This window comes from Botrytis sinoallii, assembly GCF_014898435.1.
Source record: "Botrytis sinoallii strain Bc 23 chromosome Unknown BSIN_025, whole genome shotgun sequence".
NCBI classification, from domain to species: Eukaryota; Fungi; Ascomycota; class Leotiomycetes; order Helotiales; family Sclerotiniaceae; genus Botrytis; species Botrytis sinoallii.
This window is the reverse complement of record NW_024066052.1, coordinates 698,295-717,449: the sequence shown is the minus strand read 5'-3', so window position 1 is coordinate 717,449 and position 19,155 is coordinate 698,295. Positions and strand designations below refer to the sequence as shown.

At 43.0% G+C, this 19,155-nt stretch overlaps 6 protein-coding genes across 6 annotated transcripts; 2 read left to right on the top strand and 4 right to left on the bottom strand.

Annotated features, from left to right (window-relative positions):
* Positions 1-176: 176 nt before the first annotated feature.
* Positions 177-674, bottom strand: EAF02_010527 (uncharacterized protein; the record flags this gene model as incomplete). Its single annotated transcript, XM_038906575.1, has 1 exon — positions 177-674. The coding sequence occupies one exon, from the start codon at positions 672-674 to the stop codon at positions 177-179; it is 498 nt and encodes a 165-aa protein (XP_038753839.1).
* A 356-nt stretch (positions 675-1,030) lies between these two features.
* EAF02_010526 (uncharacterized protein) lies at positions 1,031-1,716 on the bottom strand (the record flags this gene model as incomplete). Its single annotated transcript, XM_038906574.1, has 2 exons — positions 1,031-1,423; positions 1,480-1,716. 2 exons carry the CDS (start codon positions 1,714-1,716, stop codon positions 1,031-1,033), a joined length of 630 nt encoding a protein of 209 aa, XP_038753838.1.
* Positions 1,717-2,090: 374 nt separating this feature from the next.
* Positions 2,091-2,583, top strand: EAF02_010525 (uncharacterized protein; the record flags this gene model as incomplete). The annotated part of the gene is made up of 3 exons (XM_038906573.1): positions 2,091-2,147; positions 2,201-2,249; positions 2,369-2,583. The coding sequence occupies 3 exons, from the start codon at positions 2,091-2,093 to the stop codon at positions 2,581-2,583; spliced, it is 321 nt and encodes a 106-aa protein (XP_038753837.1).
* A 300-nt stretch (positions 2,584-2,883) lies between these two features.
* Positions 2,884-5,387, bottom strand: EAF02_010524 (uncharacterized protein; the record flags this gene model as incomplete). Its single annotated transcript, XM_038906572.1, has 9 exons — positions 2,884-3,809; positions 3,856-3,973; positions 4,021-4,094; positions 4,268-4,288; positions 4,336-4,504; positions 4,555-4,678; positions 4,726-4,797; positions 4,857-5,232; positions 5,321-5,387. 9 exons carry the CDS (start codon positions 5,385-5,387, stop codon positions 2,884-2,886), a joined length of 1,947 nt encoding a protein of 648 aa, XP_038753836.1.
* Positions 5,388-8,098: 2,711 nt separating this feature from the next.
* Positions 8,099-10,054, top strand: EAF02_010523 (uncharacterized protein; the record flags this gene model as incomplete). Its single annotated transcript, XM_038906571.1, has 5 exons — positions 8,099-8,187; positions 8,247-8,516; positions 8,563-8,700; positions 8,857-9,872; positions 9,930-10,054. 5 exons carry the CDS (start codon positions 8,099-8,101, stop codon positions 10,052-10,054), a joined length of 1,638 nt encoding a protein of 545 aa, XP_038753835.1.
* Positions 10,055-16,306: 6,252 nt separating this feature from the next.
* Positions 16,307-18,214, bottom strand: EAF02_010522 (uncharacterized protein; the record flags this gene model as incomplete). The annotated part of the gene is made up of 3 exons (XM_038906570.1): positions 16,307-16,993; positions 17,913-17,953; positions 18,172-18,214. The coding sequence occupies 3 exons, from the start codon at positions 18,212-18,214 to the stop codon at positions 16,307-16,309; spliced, it is 771 nt and encodes a 256-aa protein (XP_038753834.1).
* Positions 18,215-19,155: the final 941 nt, after the last annotated feature.

Below are 19,155 nucleotides of genomic sequence, written 5' to 3'. Positions count from 1 at the left end.
ACCCCACTCAGGTTACTCAATGTTTCCTCTTTCTACCATTTCAACCCTATCATCCACACCAGCGAACACCAAAGTAGGCGATGTGATGTTCCTCACCTTTTCCAATGTATTCTCATGCATCCCATATTTCGGCCATGCTGCTTTCGCATACTGGTTGCCAGCTAGCGCATTCGTAGCTAAACTACTGAACACATGTTCAGAAAGAGGTGAAGAGGACAGAACATGAGCAACGACGAAAGTAGTAGCCTATCATAGGCTGTCAACTGCTGCTTTGTCATTTCTTCAAGAAGAATCAGAGGCGTAGGAGGAGCAGGCGCAAGAAGTATGAGGGCTTGGAGTCTTGGAAACGAATTTGTAGGAGAAAGTGATTCGATGGTAGAAGAGAGATGCATAGCAACCTTTCCACCCATTGAGTGGCCGATAAGAATGAATGGGTGATTTGGTGAGAGAAACTCGGGAATGAGAGTGAAGATATCGTTGGAGAGATCCTTGATGTGATACGCATCTGGATCTTGTGGGCCAGTGGAGGAACACCAGCCTCGGAAATCAAGAGCTAGGAAGTAGTGGTTGGAGCAGAGTGGAGTGATGAGAGGAGCATAGGTGCTAGAGGAACCACTCCAAAAATGTAGAAATATTAAGGCTGGCGAGGAGTTGAGTGTGCTTGAAGAAGACATTGAGTTGAGTGGAGGAGTTGATCTCGTAAAGTCTTGAGTTTGCCATCATGATTATCGTCTCTTGTAAAGATTAGAGCTGCATTGAAAATGTTATACTGAATTTTATGAATAAACACCTAAGGCGAGTTGAATACTTGGATTGAGCTGAAGGTTTGAATCTAATCGAACTGAGTGCTAGACCTGCAGTCAATATAGATAAATATACCACCTCATACAACGGGGTGGGAAGCGGATATAGCGACAATATATGCGGGTATACATGTCCACCATCGATAGTAGAACGGTTTTACATGAACACCCGAGAAAGCTTCTTGGATATTGGTGAAGATAACAATTCTGAAAGGATGTTCTCAACATCAAGGACCACTCCCTCTGCTCGGTGACTTTTGCATTGGAACTTCCATATTTTCCAGGGGGTTTTCGCCATCATCAAGATTCACCTCCTCAAATCTCTCCTCCTCGGCCTCCTCCTGCTCCTCGGCCTTGTCCTCACCTGCTTTCACAGCTTTCTCTTCTGCCAACAGGCGATATTTTCTCTTACTTTTCTTTACAGCACTGCTTTTCCTCTTCTTTTTGGTCTCCCCTACAATCGCAACCCTGCTCTCCTTCCCCTTCTCCAACAACTCAAGCCTTTCTGCTAGCATTTGCCGTGCGATTTTACGATTCTGTGTACGAGAACGGGTGGCTTGAACTTTGAGGACCATACCTGTCGGGATATGTTTCAACTGCACTGCGGAAGAGGTTTTATTCTATGGAATGGTGAGTTTTAGTTCTCGACTTCAGATTCAATGGCAGATAGGCTCACGATCTTCTGACCTCCCGGCCCACTGCCATGCAAAAATACTTCAGTAAAATCTGCTTCATCAATGGGTGCTGGCCGGTCGGGCATCTTTTTCTTCCATAATGGCGTTGTATTGCAAATGTTGCGTTTAATGAGTGAGTTTGAATTCACAGCAGTAACATTTTTAAGGCCGGTGCTTCTGGAAACTATTGAAAGTAATCCTCGTAGCATTGTACATGTTGACAATCTACTGATTGCCATGAAATAAATCGACGTAGTTGGATCGTAAATTTTATTTCTTGTATCGTAATTCCATCGCATTGATTAGCATAGTGATTTGGTGAGCTTATCGTCCACCCCGGAAATTTGATATTCAGGTACTTGCTCCGTACGGGTACTCGAAACAAAAAGTTCCGCTTCATTGGTGGTGCATCGTTCCACTTCTTCCCTTCCCTTAACCTCAATTTCTCTCATAATCATCTACACATCATAATCTTCTTTGTGTCTAGTTGAATTCCCCTTCTTTGAATCATCAATTAAACAAGACTTAGAAATCGCAGCTATTCTCACTGTTGAACGGACTCGAGGAAATACACGGTCAAACTACGAGAAACAGACAGCAATAAGGGGTAACAATGTCTATGTTCGCATCTACATTTCGATGGCTGCAGAGGAAGAGATATCAATATGAGGTATTTGCGCTCGTCAATATCCAAACAGAATAGATTCTGACACATTTGAGCAGGTCACATTCTCGTTGTACATGTTGACACCCACAGAGAAATTTATATTTAGTATGTCTTTTAACCTCTCGACCGGCAGCCTCTTATTCTTATTCCATTGGTCGCATTTGTCCACCCCCTTCTCGAGTCTTCAACTAAAATGCACGTGTGGCTAACATCTTGATCTGCAGATTCGTTCCTCTTTCTCTTCTTTAGCATGATCATTATTGCCATGACACTTTATCTCCCACAGCACATCACCTTTCTTACCAACCGCGCCTGGTTCTACTACAACGGAGACGAGTCCGCCAAGTCTGCCCTTACATCTGCGAGTCCGGTCATAGAAGCAGTGGCCAAGGAAACTATTGCAAAAGCTGTCGAGGTTGGAGTTGGGAAGGAATTATGATTTTGGACTTTCACGCAAGGAACGTATATACTGGGGGCCGTGTACCAATATCAACGATGGGATGTGAGAAACGAGAAAACGCGGCGGTGACGACTGGATTTATTTTGTTTTCATACGGGAGTTAATGATTGCGATGGGATAGATCGGATGAACATACACCTAGCATTGTTGTAATACTTAATCATGAGACGGGCATGGGATTTGAATAGATATTTTGTTTTGGAAGTTGCTATGTATGTCTTAATGCTGGTACTCTATGAGGTCGTTGTAAAATGTGCATTGCATTCTTCTTGGTGGGTCCTATGCGGAAATTTGTCTGGCAGCCATGAGATGCTTCATAGTGTTGTACATCAATTCTCCAGCCCCAGGGAAACCTTTGCGCTCCAGATATCTCAAGACACCCAATCTATAGTCTTGCCACGATACAGAAAACCCACCGTCTTCTTGAAGCTTCTTCAAAGAAACTTGTGTCACTGGTCCAGCGTGTCTTACGTCAATTTTATCTTCGGCTTGGTCCTCTAATTCCCTCACATATGTAATGGCAAGATGACATGTTGCTGGCGAGTACGAGATACTGAATAGGGAGTTGAGTGAAAGCGATTTTTCTAGCTTGCCAACGTAAACAGCCAAAACTCCCATCGTCTGCTCTGGGAGTAAACAGCCAAGTGCATTCACATCTGCTGTGAGGAAAGCCCGTGATCTCCACAAGCAATTGCAGATATCCATTAGAAAACCATTGAAGCGATTGACATATTCCTTGGGATATGACTGATTGCCAAGTGCATTCGAACCCGTGCGTGAGGCCATGGCCATCTCAAGAGATTTCTTGTAGAGGGCCAGGATGTTGCAAATGCGGGAGATGATCGATAAATTGGAGCTGAAGAAGAGTGTGTAAACAATTTGAGGCGGGGGAATAGCTATTCGGACTTTAGATGTTATAGCTGGGTGAGATATGAGGAATGCATTCGCTTCGTAAAACTCAAGAATATTTGAGTAAGTTGAAACACTCGAAGGCTGTTGCAGAATTGTGACGGCCAGCTGATTGGCGTGATTCACCAGCGCGGCTAGGTCTGTACCATGGTTTGTTGAGGTTGAAGTCTCCGAGAGTATGTTGAGATTCCACTGGCCGAGCAAAGCTTTGTAGAATTTGAGGAGAGCAAGCTGCGACTCGTGAGTACCATCTATAACTGCATCTTCAACTAGAGAGAATATACTCTGGTAAAGGTCTACTGCTTGGTCAGTCTTGAACATAGTGTGCGATTTGTGGCATACCGTCAAAGGAACCAATGGGAGTATAGCTTAACAACTCTAAGATTACATCACGGTTTGTGATACCGTTCCAAAAAGGTAGCAGGGATTCCAAATACGAGAAGCATGCCGAAGGCAGTATCTAACATGTGTTAGTAGAGCGAAGCAATATCTTGTGATCCAACAGACCTTGGTGTATCTAGTGTATTGTAGTATAAGTTCGAGCATATCTGCTGTCTGCGTCTCGGAGGACCGACCATTCTCTAAATGATCTTCGAAAAAGCCAGAAAGCCAATTAATCTATGCGTTGCAGCGTAGTCTCCGAAGACCTGAGATGCAGCAACTTCTGAAGCAAAGGGTCATGAATACTAGCCACTAATTGGTTTGGGAGCTCGATCTTCTCAAGCTTTTGGACAAACTCATTCACATCTCCTACTTCCTCTAGTGTGATTGAAGTCTTGTAACTGGTTAGAACTGATCGTAAGTTTTGAAACGAGCACTTACATCTTGGCCATACGAGTATGTACTCAGGTAAAAACCCGTGCTTTCTCTCTTTGGTAGTCTTTCGGGATATACGGAAATTTTGATGAGTAGAAACAAGCTTGTCCTCTATCTTCTGAAGATGATCTTCTTGGATTATGCCGAGCCTTTCCCGCCACTCACGATTTGGATGCTAATAATATTAAAACATGAGGTATGAATAAAAAATTGGCGAGAACTAACCATAAACACTGAAGCTCTCCCGGAAGTCACGTCACCTACGATGACCTCGGGATAGTAATCTTTGTATACCCTCATAAGTCCTACCAGAGCTGGATCGTGACCCGCTTTTCTTGACCATTGCATTCTGAAGGAAATTAGCAGAGCTTTGTACGATGTCTTGCTCTAACATACAATGCCTGTATCCTAAATGGTCGAACGTGTTTTCGGCGAGTGATGAGGGACAACACGTGACACAACTGTGACCTTGCGAATGTTAGCTGCGATGCCATATTCTAGAAATCTAGGTATAGATAGACCAGTACCTGAGGGCAATAGTATCAAGCAAATTGAACAGTACAGCATAAAGTTGTGACAAAATCTTTGGATTCTCCAAAATATCATAGACCAGGACTATCCATTTCAACAATGCGGCCTGAGCTGCATAAGAGGGTTTGGCCTTTCCATGGCCCAGAGCTCCCACTACTTTGATGACTACTGCATCTGGAACTTTGCTCGCCGGATAAAGATGTTTGATCAAGTTCCCAACACTTCCTTGATCGAGCTCGTTGGGCAGAGTGAGGATGTCAATAAGCTTTTCCAGCGACGCATTAGATAACCCTTCTCCATACGCTCTCGAGCATAGTCTATCCACGTGGCTTGAAACCTTTACCGACCGTTGCCTGGCAGGAATACGTGATGCTATATTGATTGTCAGTATTTTTCTTCGTTATCAGAAATCCTATGGTAGGTAATGGTTGTGGTCGCGTAAGACGCGTTTGGATCTTACCGTTTTCCAAATCATCAAGAATATCATCAACCTCAAAATTGTATTCGATCCCAGAAGGACTCTCCATAGCTTGTCAATATCTGGATTGGCACGATGTAGGTATAGTCTTATGATTGTTCATAAAGTTTTGTTTGTCGGACTTCAGAAGTCCAAATGTGTGTGTGTATATTTTTGACGTTCTTGCTTCTTGGAAGGGAATCAAAGAAGGGATGAATAGTACCCGACGTACTTTACATTGCTATTCCAAAATTTCTTTGCAAATAAATTATCATTATCCTTTCGAATTTATCTACATAGATATATATGCATTGTACATTTAACTCACTGTTCTACATACTTATGGATACCCTTTTTATCAATCTATTCAGTCAATCAAGAACATTACGGATAGAACTGGGTACAGATCGAATAGTATTAATTGGTAGTTTATTCCATATATATATATATATATATATATATACATATTCGACACTTCCCTCGAGGGTTTATTATATACAGAATATTCCTATATCTATAGCATATAGATTAATATTTTACATCATCATCATTTCGAGAGATTATATTATGTAAATAATAAAGCTGGAAAGGGAAAGTAGTACGTAAATACAGGATTAGCATTACTCGATGTACATGTATGTAGATGGATACTTGGTACTTCCCATTGGGTATTGACTATGCAGGCATTCCAAGATATTTCTACATATGTATATTTCGAACATCTGGAGCAATAGAAGAAAGAATCCAAATCCATAAATTCCAACCACCTACGGTATCTAGGTATATTCAAAATCGCCTCATCGTTTTCGTCTTTAGTTCCTGTGTAAACCATAAATATGCGCGAAACCCAATAGATGGCATATCCCTGACGACTCTTTTCGCGTTCCTCAGTGACCGCCTCCCAACCTCGAATTTTATCAACCCATTCGCGTTCCTACGCTTCTTTTACCATATCTATGAATATCAACATTCAAACAGATCTTCCACATTGGATGATCGGAAATGTCTCCTGTCCTACCTCAAAGACGCCCAATGTCATTGTACTTGGACCGTTGAGCCTGCACATCAGGCAAATCTTATTCTCAATCTAGCTATGATTACAAATTCATACGATATCCTTGATACTGGGCGAGACTTCTCTCCATACCCATACAGTCTTCGGGCTTTAAGCTCTCGGTGTTATACTGTTGTTATTACATCGATTGTGAAGTCATTTCCCTTTGCTGGGAAATTGCACCACATACTCAAGAAGGCTTCGTATGGGTATAGTCAAAAAGAACAACCCCTGCTGGTATCTGAGAGAACAGAATTGACGGAGCCACGCATGAAATGCGTGCCAGCAGATGAATGCACTCTTTGGCAGTCGATCGTTTGAAATCTGCAACTCCGTTCTGGTGCAAGGGGGTGGAGTGAATGACAAGCATGTGTTGGTGTTCTACAGGTTTACTCCTGCGGAGAGCCCGCGAGAAGCAGGTGGAAGCAACTCAACCCCCGAGCACTTCTTTTTTTAGCGCAGATGCAATACGAATTTCTACTTGTGAGCAGAAGGCTTCTGAGTGTCAACTTGCTGCGCTGGTAGAGTGGCCCCGGACCTCGTTTGTTATTATTGAATTCCCGCATTGTACGGCATCCTGCGGGAGCATGTGATGTATAGACGCCAGATCTATACATAGCCCATGGAAAACTCTTTGTCTTGTCAGGCTTGGCTATGCCTCTGCTTTCGGTATGCGAACGTTTTTATGAAATCCAGTCAATCGTCGATTTGGGCGAGAACATGGCGTTGAACTAAGCATCGGATTTTCGTCTTAGCATTCATCTTCATGTTCCAGCTGGAAGCTAGGATGGAAAGATTGAATGCATGTACAAAATTGGCTGACCTCCCTGGTCTTAGTTTACCCTCCTTGACATGCAATGCAGGCACAAGCCCTGATCACACACTAAGCATGCCCTGAGTCTAAGCTGCCAAAAAACTTATACCTGCGAAATACAAGACGAGGAACAACTCAAATGCTCTTCGGCAGTTCAACAGCCGGGAGAAATATGACCTGAATTACGGGGAGAAGAATTTTGTAAATCTTTCAGTAGATTCTGGTTACTGAAGCATTTACAACATCTTCGGATTATCGTTAACATTTGCTCTACATTGGTAGTTTTGGTGCATCGCATTAATTCTTGTGGTTGCGGCTACGAATCCCTCTGCCAAATAAATTGGTAAATGTTGATAGTCGTTCCAAAGCTTCCATAGTATTAAGAGATGCACCGCGTATTGCCTCATTGGTAACAAAAGACCTCGTTTTGAGCCCCCAATGAATCAACCTTTCATTTATAGTGTGGTTTTGCTCTTCAGCCCAGCACGCGGATGACCCGGTTCGTGCGCCGCCTGCAAGGTTTATGGAGGGGAGGGGGGTCACACCAATTCGTCTCATCCTATGATATCTCGTTTCTACGCTCGATCGACTAGTTTTATCCCTTCTTAACAGGCGGCAGGGTATGGAACCCACACTCTTTTCGCATTGGCGGGCAATCTAATTCGGTCAGAGTCAAAGAGAACGGTGTATTTTTGTACTTGGTAAAAGTGGACTTTCGTCTATTACTTGATCTTTGAACAATTTTAATACTATGTTATCACCTTACAGGGAAATAACCGAAGATTAGGGATGTGATCAAGCAAGCCATAGAAACGCTGAGCAACCAAGCTGTCGGTACATGCCTTCCTATATCTTCTTCTCCAGCCTTTGGCCGTCACAATCTTGGAAACTTGAGGGTAGTTTTGAAACGCTAATGAAAGGTCAAAATGTTGATTTCAAAACAGGTCTCAGCTACGCTATGTCGTCCTTACTTGTGGCATCAGGAAATATTACAGAATCAATGTATACACCTTCACCTTTAGTTACAACATAATTGCAGCGGGCGATCTAACTGTATGTAGCGACACCGACGAAGATTTTACCTCTGCTTCATCAGATATATCAGAAGATCAATCAGATCAAGGAAACACCTCAGCTACGATATTGAGAGATTCGGCGGATTTCTGGTCGAAAATACGATCGCTTCGCGAATCAGACGTCCTGGTACTTCTAACTCCAATTGTAGTGCCGATCAGTCAAGACATTACAGACACCAGTGATCCCTTTGAGTGTTTGGGACGGGCTCTGGCCAAGAGACACGCCAAAGTCCGGCATATCCCCTATACACGAAGGTAATTGGAATATCCGAATTGGCAAGGTCAACACTGATCAGCATAGAAACGGCATTACTTCAACTCATTTAGGTTTCATAAAAAGAAGCCATGTCATTATACTTTGTTTCGTGGATCATCCCGAACATCAGCATCAGTTCGAAATCGCAGAAGTCCTCTTTGCAGTCAGCGATCACAAGCCTTGGTATGCTTAACATAGTATTTTATGTCATTTTCCTGGAAGTCATACTTTGATTGAAGGCTTTCCAAATATTTCCTACGTATTCCCACATACTGTCAATTCTTAATCCTCTTGGAGGTCTTTCTCTTGAACAACTACTAACTTATGGGCATATTTTAGCCTCATTATGGTATGCAGTGATCAAGTAATTAAGCAAGATTCGATTCCGTTCCCTACAGTCATCTTAACCTCCGGATATACACCAGAAGATATGGAAGCCGCAGCTGCAGTGATCTTTGGGGAGCGGGAATCCAGTCCTAATATAGGGATAAATAGTTCCGCATCCGGTATGATGGAGACAGCTCGACCCAAGCTCTGGGCCGTTGACCAATGGAATGAATCTAGAGATGTACCAAGTGTTTTCAAGCTCTGGAGTGACAATTTTGATGTCCAGTTCTCCATTGACGTTGAGGCATTCGTGTCTCTACTTCGTCGCCCAGGTTATGCGAAACATTATGTAGTGCGGGACCCAAGAACGAGCGAAGTTTTAGGTTTTTGTGCTACATATCTTTCGTACGTCGATCAAGAAGGCGAAAGACTTGTCGCATCACTAGCGATTCTTGTCGTAGGAAAGACCTATCGACAACAGGGCATTGGTCTCAGTCTTCATAATCATGCTATTGCACAGTTCAGAGGCACACGAGGCGTCATTCGTCTTCACCTGGGGAGCATCTTTCCAAGGCTGTTGTACGGGCCGCCTCTTTCTTCATCCGCAGAATTGACTGCGAATGATGAATGGTTCCACCGAAGAGGCTGGATACTCAACAAGGAGTTAAGAGGTCAGGGACAACGCGTGTATGATCTGATTCTAGACTTTACCGAATGGAAATATCATCAAAATCAACGGCAAGAAAAATTTAAGTATCGGCAAAGTGTACAAGATGATATGGTCGAGGTACTTCGTTTGGTCGAGGAAGCATCTATTAAACAAGGTAATATGGGATGGTTCGATCAATACTTTGCTCTAATGAACGGACCCAACGTGAAAGACATTATCATATGTCTAGAAGGAGATCAGATCATTGCAACGGCACTTACATACACCCCATTCTGTGGCAGCTCCATATCTTCTAATTTACCATGGGCAGGGCGGATTGGCCATGATGTTGGTGGAGTCACATGCATATGCGTTTCTCGTAAGTGATCTAAACTGCTTCACTAAAATAAATCTTTTAATGCTAATTGGTTCGAAGCACAGAGAAATGAGCCATTACGCCCGGAATTACTTGATGCTTGTATCAAAAAACTATACCAGCAAGGTATGAGGAGAATGTTTTATGACGGCGTAGCAAATGATGTAGACGAACTAAACAACTAGGTGAGTGTCACTTTTATTCACATACCTGGCAAACGACTGACTTTTCAGGTTTGAGGAATGGGCAAAGTACCGCGACGTCTGGAAGGACGCTTAAGTAAATGGACTAGTCTACAAGACAAGGGTATTTAAACATTGACTTCATTCATTCCTACTGAGAAGTCCACTGAGGGTGCCATAAAGACTCTCCCTCCGTAGTGACGAGGGTTTAATTTCTTTGGCTTTCTCCCGTCAAGTTAAAGATAACATGAATAACAAGTATAGATCCGTGTTTCTATTACCCATAATCTTCAAAATATTATATCCGACACATTGGGCATGAAAAGGATGATACTAGCATGGACCTGCTGCAGATTTGGAGCGTGTCATACACATGGGTGATAGGCGAGAGCTTGAATAAGCTATAGAACTATTTACTTTAGCGATCAAAGCAAAACTGTTACTCAGCTAGGTTCGTACTACAGTCAGGACGGAGGATAACATTATGGTAAGCACAATAATGCTCAATCTTAAAATTCGAGGCACAGGCTATTCAAAATCCAGAGACGCTCTCCGCGCTTGGTATTCTAATATTAATCATGGTGGATCAATGAAGTTACAATTGAAGGACTTTCAATATCGGCGGCCAAAAATGCTAGGTCACGTAGCACTAGTGCTTGCAACCTTTCTATCTAAAATTAGACTGCATGAACGGGGACATCGAAACATCGCACCAGAATTCAGAACTTGTGTAACACGTTCAGAAAGCCACGTCTGCATGAGATCCCCACTAAAGCCGCTCAAGAAAGTTCTGTGGTTGATTAAACTAGCTATCTAGGTGTACGACCTGCCGAAAAAAGTTACGTGTGATACCACGTTAGTCAGACCTAGATGTACTTGATTAGCAAAAGTTAATTGTTACACCAGCTCCATCGCATCTACTGCTGCCTGACGGCTACGATACCTTAACAAAGAGCTTTCTTGATTTGAGCAGGTGCATAAGATGCGGCATAGACTTTGTTGACCGACATTTTACGGTCTTACCTTCTCTTCTGGATCTTGGACGTGGCGTAAAATTCCAGAGATTATGACGATGATTCGCTATACCAACTGGTCTCAAGGCTCAATTTATGGTTACATGTCGGGCGAGGCATTCCGGCTTGTCACACGCAATCCTTCTGGAAATACATAACATCCATGTACAAATGTTGCGCCACTGAAATTAATTCTGCGCCGCAGATCGTCAATTCAGGTTATAGCCCCAGCTTCTCTTCAAGCTCAATGCGTATGTGAACATTTGTATGCATCGTCTCATACACGGAATCCCATTTTAAATATATATAGTGGATCGCATTTCGAGAAAATTTTCTTCGCATCATTTCTCACTATCAGCCAGTCACGATGTTTCTTTCTTGGTGGGGCTGCATGTTTTGGTTTGAGACCCTCGCTGCCCCCCCATGTCGTCCCTAGACAACGCTATTGTGGTTCAATGTTCGGTATGCCCAAGAATCTGAACTGTAAGCCTTGTGAGTAATTGATGTTTTGAGGAAGTTTTGATGCATGTTGCCTTTAAGAAGATTAAACGCCGGTGAGTGCTCTTCTTGGGATATACTTGACTTGTTATTATTCGTATTTCATTTGCAAAGCACTTCAAATAACCATATAAGTGGCCAGTGTAAGATCCCAATTCAAACATCTCCATAATTTCGATTTGATCTTACCATTTCCAAGTAGGAATATGATGCCGTCCGAAGAAGACAGGGCAAGTTTAACGCGCTAATATGCAGGCCTCTTTCGGCATTTGATTCTCGTGCAATTATATTCGGAGGAAATGACAAATAATAACCACCGCGGTAAATTCAATGTATCAGCTTTTAATTGAATCGAATCCCGTCCTCCTTAAATTCTCGCTTGTTTAGCTCCCGCGCTACGGTACGGACCGCCGTTAGTCTGTGCGTATAGCAATAGTTTCTGTCCGTGTATAAGATAGACAGAACACGGACCACTCTGTCTTCCTCATTCACTTTCTTCCATTCATCTTTTCTAGTTCTGTTGACTTGTGCTTTCAACTTTTTGATTTGGTACATGTCCGCAAAGTCAAACCTGTCCTTTCACATTCCCACTTATGCTTATATTCGTATCCACTCACGCTCCGTCTACTCGAACCATTATCTCGGATCTCTACTTCCACATATACCATTCTAAATGTTCAGATTCTCTATCGTGATCGTGAGGTCCCACTCATGCCCAGCCACGACCTTCCTGAATATCCATACAGCCTAACCGCAATGCAACCACAGCTCGCTGCCCCCCATAAGCTAATGCGATCCCCTTCTCCAGTCGCACATGTCACTCCATCTAATTTATGATCTCCTGGAGGGTTGTTATGAAAAGCATTCATTCTTTCCGTTCGTTTGCTTCCATTTTTAATTTTGACCCCACAAATTGCTAGGCCAATTTTCGATATGAAAAGAATCCCGCATATCTCATACGGACCTTCGACGAAATTTATCCTGTATTCTGCAAAGTATTTTTGAAGTTTCTTTCCGTGCGATGATCTATTCGATATTAAGGAAGGAATCTGTAATGATCGCTGTCTCCCAGACGTAGCTCGTCTGCAGGGATTTTTCAACGGTCCGGGCTGCATTATGGACCCGAAAAGCCGGCTCTGCTTTCCTCTAGAAGCTTCCATTGATTCCAATACTCTGAATATCACCAACATTCTAGACGAATACAGCGTTTGTCGTAGCACAGGTGTCTCTAGTATATTCTCAAATCTAAACACAATCATTGTTGGAATATCACTCGGGTATTAAAATCTCCTATTCACGATGCTGACAACTCATCGTCTGTATCTGCTCAAATTCCCCGCAGCTACTCGAGCACAGAGATTCCTCGTATGGAGAGCAAGCTCAGTTTTGTGAATACAGCTGTAACCACCACCATTTGGATGTGAAACTAGCGAATCAATTCAGCACAGTGTCTTTCAAATCCATATATTAAGCATTCATTGTGCCGAGCGTAGCGCGCAAAGCCCAGCATACGGCCCGTTATAAGAGATTAAGACTCATAGACTCAATATATATGGATGAGACTTTATTGAGCCATCCCCTGCTTCCTCTGGAATGTGCGAATCGAATATCAGCACTTGTCTATTTGAGTTTATGGAAAGTTGTATTGAAGCCCACAGGAGAGAATTCATTGCTTTCGCTATTTCATAATCATCTCTGCATCGTCTACCATTAGTCATACACCTAAAGTTGCCATAGTATTGAGTTTGTGCAACTACGGCGAACTGTACCAATTATCATCATCTCGGGCCAGCCAGAACTATGAAAATGTATTCATTAAACTCTTTCACAGCTTATTAATGTTCGTAAAGTCAATGAACACATCTGTTAATAAGTTTGAAACTGAAACCGAAAAGGAGAAAATGTCAGTAAGAAAGATGGCCGATTGGTAAAACTATCCGACTACCATCTTGAATATATGGGCCCTAAAGCCAGTTTTGCAACACTACTGTAGCAATTTCACATTTAACAGCAGAGACTTGGCTTCAATGTTATTGTTCGCGTATTGCAAAAGTCGAGATAAACGCCTTCAGTAGAATACCGACAAAGTACCGATGGCGTGGAGAGCATAGGTGTGGGTATTTGGGATGAGGATATTTGTAATGGCTACATGATAGCTTGGGGATTTTTTCATTGTAGATTCTGCCAACAGTGTATAAAAATGAACGGGGTATCGGAATGGATATGCCAGGCTAGATTACACATTTTGTTTCTCAAAGATGTTAGTCGATTACCTCCTTGTGCCTGATATTTACAGTGTACACTGTCATCCCCTATCAACATTTTCACCTGTCAATACTATTGAACTTGGTGACCAGATTATCTTCGCCATTGCAAATTATCAATATTCGTTATTATATCTAACGCAATTAATATGCTGATCCTTTTTGAGAGCAATTCTCAGCAATCGACGAGTCGTTTCCAAACTCAAGGAGAAAATAACCGAGAACCATAGCGCACGAGAAGGCCAGGCTTTTACTGCCCTTGAAACATCTCGCAATCGATACCGCGGAGGGCAGAAGAATGATGTCAAAGAAGAATGAAGAAACAGCCATAAGAACGAAGAAAATGAAGAGACGGGAATTATTCCGCTATTGCCGGTCCCCATGAGTGTTACTAGAGAGTTGAGTTTCTTTGACTGAAATACTCTAACAAATACGTCTAGATCAACCCATCCGCCGAGAGTAAGTACCTAATACCCTTCTAAAAGATCAATCATCTATGTTCCATTCTAACCTCTCCATCCCATCAACTACGAGCCTCTGCAAAAGCCAAATTTCGAACACATTATGTCCCTAGAGGCACAGGAAACACCTTACTATCGAAAGTCGGCACACAATCAGAATACGACGATATAGATACCTTAGGATCTCTTACCCATCGAGCTCGCCCATCTCTAAGCCAGGACATCATCCTACCACCATGCCGTGCTTTCTATCTCTTATAGAGACATTCAACTAGAATCGATATCCTTACCGTACCTCCACCATCGAACTATTCCAACTCCAACATTCTTCCTACTACAACTCTATACATAAATACTCATCCCACCTCCACCATTCTTCCTAATACAACTCTATACATATATACTCATCCCACCTCCCGCGCAATCTCTAATCCCTTACCACGATCTCTCTACTCCTCAATTTCCCAGTATCCTAACCTCATCGCTCTACCCCTCAGTAGCAATTGGCAATTCTAACCATTCAAACTCGAGCTTTTGTTTCGAGCTCAATCTCCATTTCCATCTCCATCTCCATCTCCATCTCTATCTCCATGTCCATTTTTATCTTTATCCTTATCTCTATCTCCATTTCTATTTCTATCTCTATTTCTATTTTTATCTTTATTTTTATTTCCATCTTTATCTATCTTTATCTTTATTTCTATTTTTATCTTCATCTCTATTTTTATTTCTATTTCTATTTTTATTTCCATTTCTATTTCTATCTCTATCTCTATCTTCATCTTCATCTCAATCCCACCACAAACCCAATCTCACCACAAACCCTCCTTCCAAGAACCGAACGCTGAATCTCGCTAACTAGGAAATTAGTATTTTTCAGGAACGCGCCGTTATACCAAGAAGGACTCACTGGATATCTACCAATTCTGTGAATTACAGCAAGGGAATTACGGAGTGTGTTCAACTCCTGGAGAAGGCCAATCTCACCACAAACCCTCCACTACTCCACCAACATCCACCATACTCCCAGCATCAAAACTCAAAACCCGCACTATCTCTACAATCCAGTCCACACCACACCACACACCACACCACACCACACCACACCACACCACACCACACCACACCACACCACACCACACCACACCACACCACACCACACCACACCACACCACACCAAAAAACCCAAAGTATAAATTTCCATCATCCTCAACCCGACAAGCAAGAAAAGCGCAAAGAACAAAGAACAAAAAACAAAGAATGCAGAACAAAGAAGAAAGAAAAAGCGCACAAGAAAAGAATATATTCCATAGACAGACAGACAGACCAAACACACATACAATACACAAAATTCTCCCATCTTTCAGACCAGCAGTTCAGCCATACATTCCAATACAATACAATACAATACAATACAATACAATACAATACAATACAATACAGACAGTCAATCAATACTTTAACACCCCCTAAAACTTAAAAACTAAAGAGCGATATTTCCTGAATCATCGGGTTATATACCTACCTACCTACCTACACAGTCTCCTACGCAATTCGAATACGTGCAATTTTTCAAATGTGGGATGGATTTATAATTCATGATTCTCACTAGGTACTTCCAGATAGGTATTGAGAGAGTTTCCACGTCTGATTGTTTCGTTGGGGGATCTATGAGTGTGGGGGTGAGTTGGGGAGATATGGATAGTAGGGATGGGAAGGGGAATGGGAAGGGGAAAAGATAGGTTATGATGTGTGATGAATAGGTATGTGATGATAAGTGACTAGTCGATCCATGTATTTGATAGAAGTGAAGTAAGTATTCATTGAATATGATGCAAATTGCAGGATGGTGAATGAATGGGAAAAGGAGTTCAAGGTACGATACAGATATCACACCAAGGAGGGACAAACAGCACGTGGGTAATAATCAATGACATGGATGAAAGAGATTTTGATAGAAAGACATTTATTCCGTGATACATGATCGATGATCGATTTCGTTTACCATCACCATCACCATCATGCTTGTTCAGCAGAAACCTCAACCCACTTCTCAACCTCTCCAAAGCTGTCCACAAGAACCTGCCCCTCCCTCTCCTCCGCAGTAACCTCCGCGTTCCCCTCTCTAACCACCACGAAACTCTTCATTCCAGCTTCCCTTGCGGCTCTCACCTCCTTGATGTTATCGCTCAAAAACAACCACTCGCCCACCTCACCCAACGCATTGTTCGCCTGGGCAATCTTCTCATAACTCGCCATATCCTGTTTCAGCCCCGCATTAACGGTATCCCAATATCCGCCTTCAAGCTCTCTCCCATCATCTCCTTCGAGCCCATTCCAAACGCAACTCCTCAAGTCCCCTTCAGTCGTATATCTCCACAACAACTTCTGCGCTGCCACGCTCCCACTACTGTAGATACAAATCTTCGCCCCGTTGTCTCTCCACTTCTTCATCGTTGGGTATACATCTGGGAAAAGTGAACACTTCAATTCGCCCGATTCATAACCACGAAGCCAGAGATATCCTTGAAGGGATTTAAGGTATGGGATCTTGAGATCCTGAGCCATGAGATCGCGGACATGGGAAAGGAGTGCGTCAGGGGTAGAGGCGTGTTCAGGCGGAAAGGCAGAGCGATAAGGGAGGAAGGCTGGAGAGTCCCATTGAGTGGAGAGTGTTTCTGGTAGAGCTGCGAGAGCGTATGGGAACTGATGGGGAGGTCAGTAATTGAGCATTGCTGTCTACATTCGTGGCAAAAGGTGATGTGGAAAGTTTCCTGCCAGATGAGCTAATCGACAAACGCATTGATACAAAGAAATACATGTTTCAAATGTATCGGGTACTGGTATGCTAATGGCGGGGTAAAGCCAGTATCATGTATATGAGTGGGACTCCGGATTCAGGGGGGCTGGGAGCTTGCTTTGCAGTAAAACAAAACGAAACAGAACGCTGATACTGTGGAGTGAGATTATTGATGGGACACGGTGCAACCAGCCCATCATACATAGATAGGCACCTATGGGAGTTTGGCTCTTCCCCGCAAATGATATGAGCGCTGATCTGTACATTGGATTGACCATACACATCCGTTGAGAACGTGGCAGACGACCATTTGCATTAGTATCACTCCATTCTCTCCTCAACGTAGATGCCATCACACTTGCGATTCCATTCACCTATCTCTTCTATCTTCTTCTACCACTATCCTCTGGTTTAACGTCAATGTTGCAAGCAATGACGATCCTCCCCGTTGCCATCCCAACCAATGATAGCGGGGTAGAAGCATTGAAAGACAGAGCACTGGTAACACGACAGCTCATCACAAGTCTCACATGACTATGCACAAATCAAATTTCCTGCCCCCAAGATATTTGTATGCCGGAGCTTACGTAGTACAACAGTTTTCCGCAGTTGTGTAGAGATGTAAAGGCATATCTCATCGAGACAGTGATTGATCATCGCAATCCGAACCGTTGAATTTGACTGGTAACTAGACAAACAAGGTAACTACTTGTTTCGCGTAAAGCGCATCGCAAGAGAGAAGGGAAAGAATATGCGACTCATGACTTAATGCATAGACTACTGAAAGATTGACCAGTAGGAATAGCAAGGAAATAGTCGACCTACCAAGATATCCTTGACGAAAGATATCGGACACACCGTGCCCTCTGCAGAAGAAGAACGAATCCATCAGCCTTTTCCATCACATATTCATTTCCTCCCCAAGCTTACTTCACCACCATTTTCCAAACTCGCCCACGTGATCCATTGCAATCCGAAGATTCCATTCCCGAGAAAAATTCTGCGGACGGGTGATGTATAGAAAAGCAGGAACGGGAACAAATAGGAACCGTAAATCCCCGAGTGAAAATTTTTCATCACTCACCGATATCCAACAATACCACCTTAACTCGTGGTTTGTCTTCCATTTTATCAAGTTGGGAATCCTTCCAGATGAAATTCCTCTCTTCCCCTCGATACAGTATTGAAAAAACAATCAGCCCCGAGGTCGAAGAGAGATAGCGGTGAACTCTCGCGAGCTTCTTTCGTAATCTTGGATGGATGGTAAGGACTTAGGCAATGCGTGGATGCGCGCTGGCAAAGATCGACCCTAGACTACCAAGTCTACTTGCTAGGAATCGCACGTTCCGTTCTTTATGCACGAGGGTGGAAGGGTGGAGGGGTCGAGGATGAATTTGGGAATCTGATTCGTCAATATGGTGCGTTTGACTTCCCACCCGTCCTGCTTGAATCCCTCAGGCCAAAACTCTTGGCTCGTAAATCGTATGGATGAATTCAGGCTGTTCATGCAAGATGCAAGCTTATGCTGTAATAATCAGGAAAAGCTCTGTGGGCGAAGGCTCCATGCAGTTAGTAAACGGGGATTTTCGGCAAAGAGGTTTGGCCTTTGGACTTTGGAGATAGGACCACGATGTGATATGGGATAAGTAGCATGCATGTAGGTACGCGGAACGTGTTCTGTGTTTTGTTGATAATGTTCCGGATTTGGCAGTGAGCATAGGGAAAATGAGGAGTAAAATAAAACAATCACCTTTTTTATTAAAATTATGATGGCGGTGAAGATATAATCAATTGCGAAGGAATGGCCTTCCTCTCTCTCGTGAATGGCCAGAGACCAAGACGACCGACCGACCTATTCTGAAATTTTGCAATTGATCACATTCACATTTTGGTTTTGAACTGAGTGTTGGATACACCCCCCACTTACTAAAAACGATCAAAGATGGTGGGCGGTGGGTGTGAATCGATCAACTCCACTCAATAATCATTACTTAATGTTTGATTCATGATCAGTTTCATACAATCCAATTGATCCGTTCAAAAATTCACGAAAGAGCAAGTTTCAACG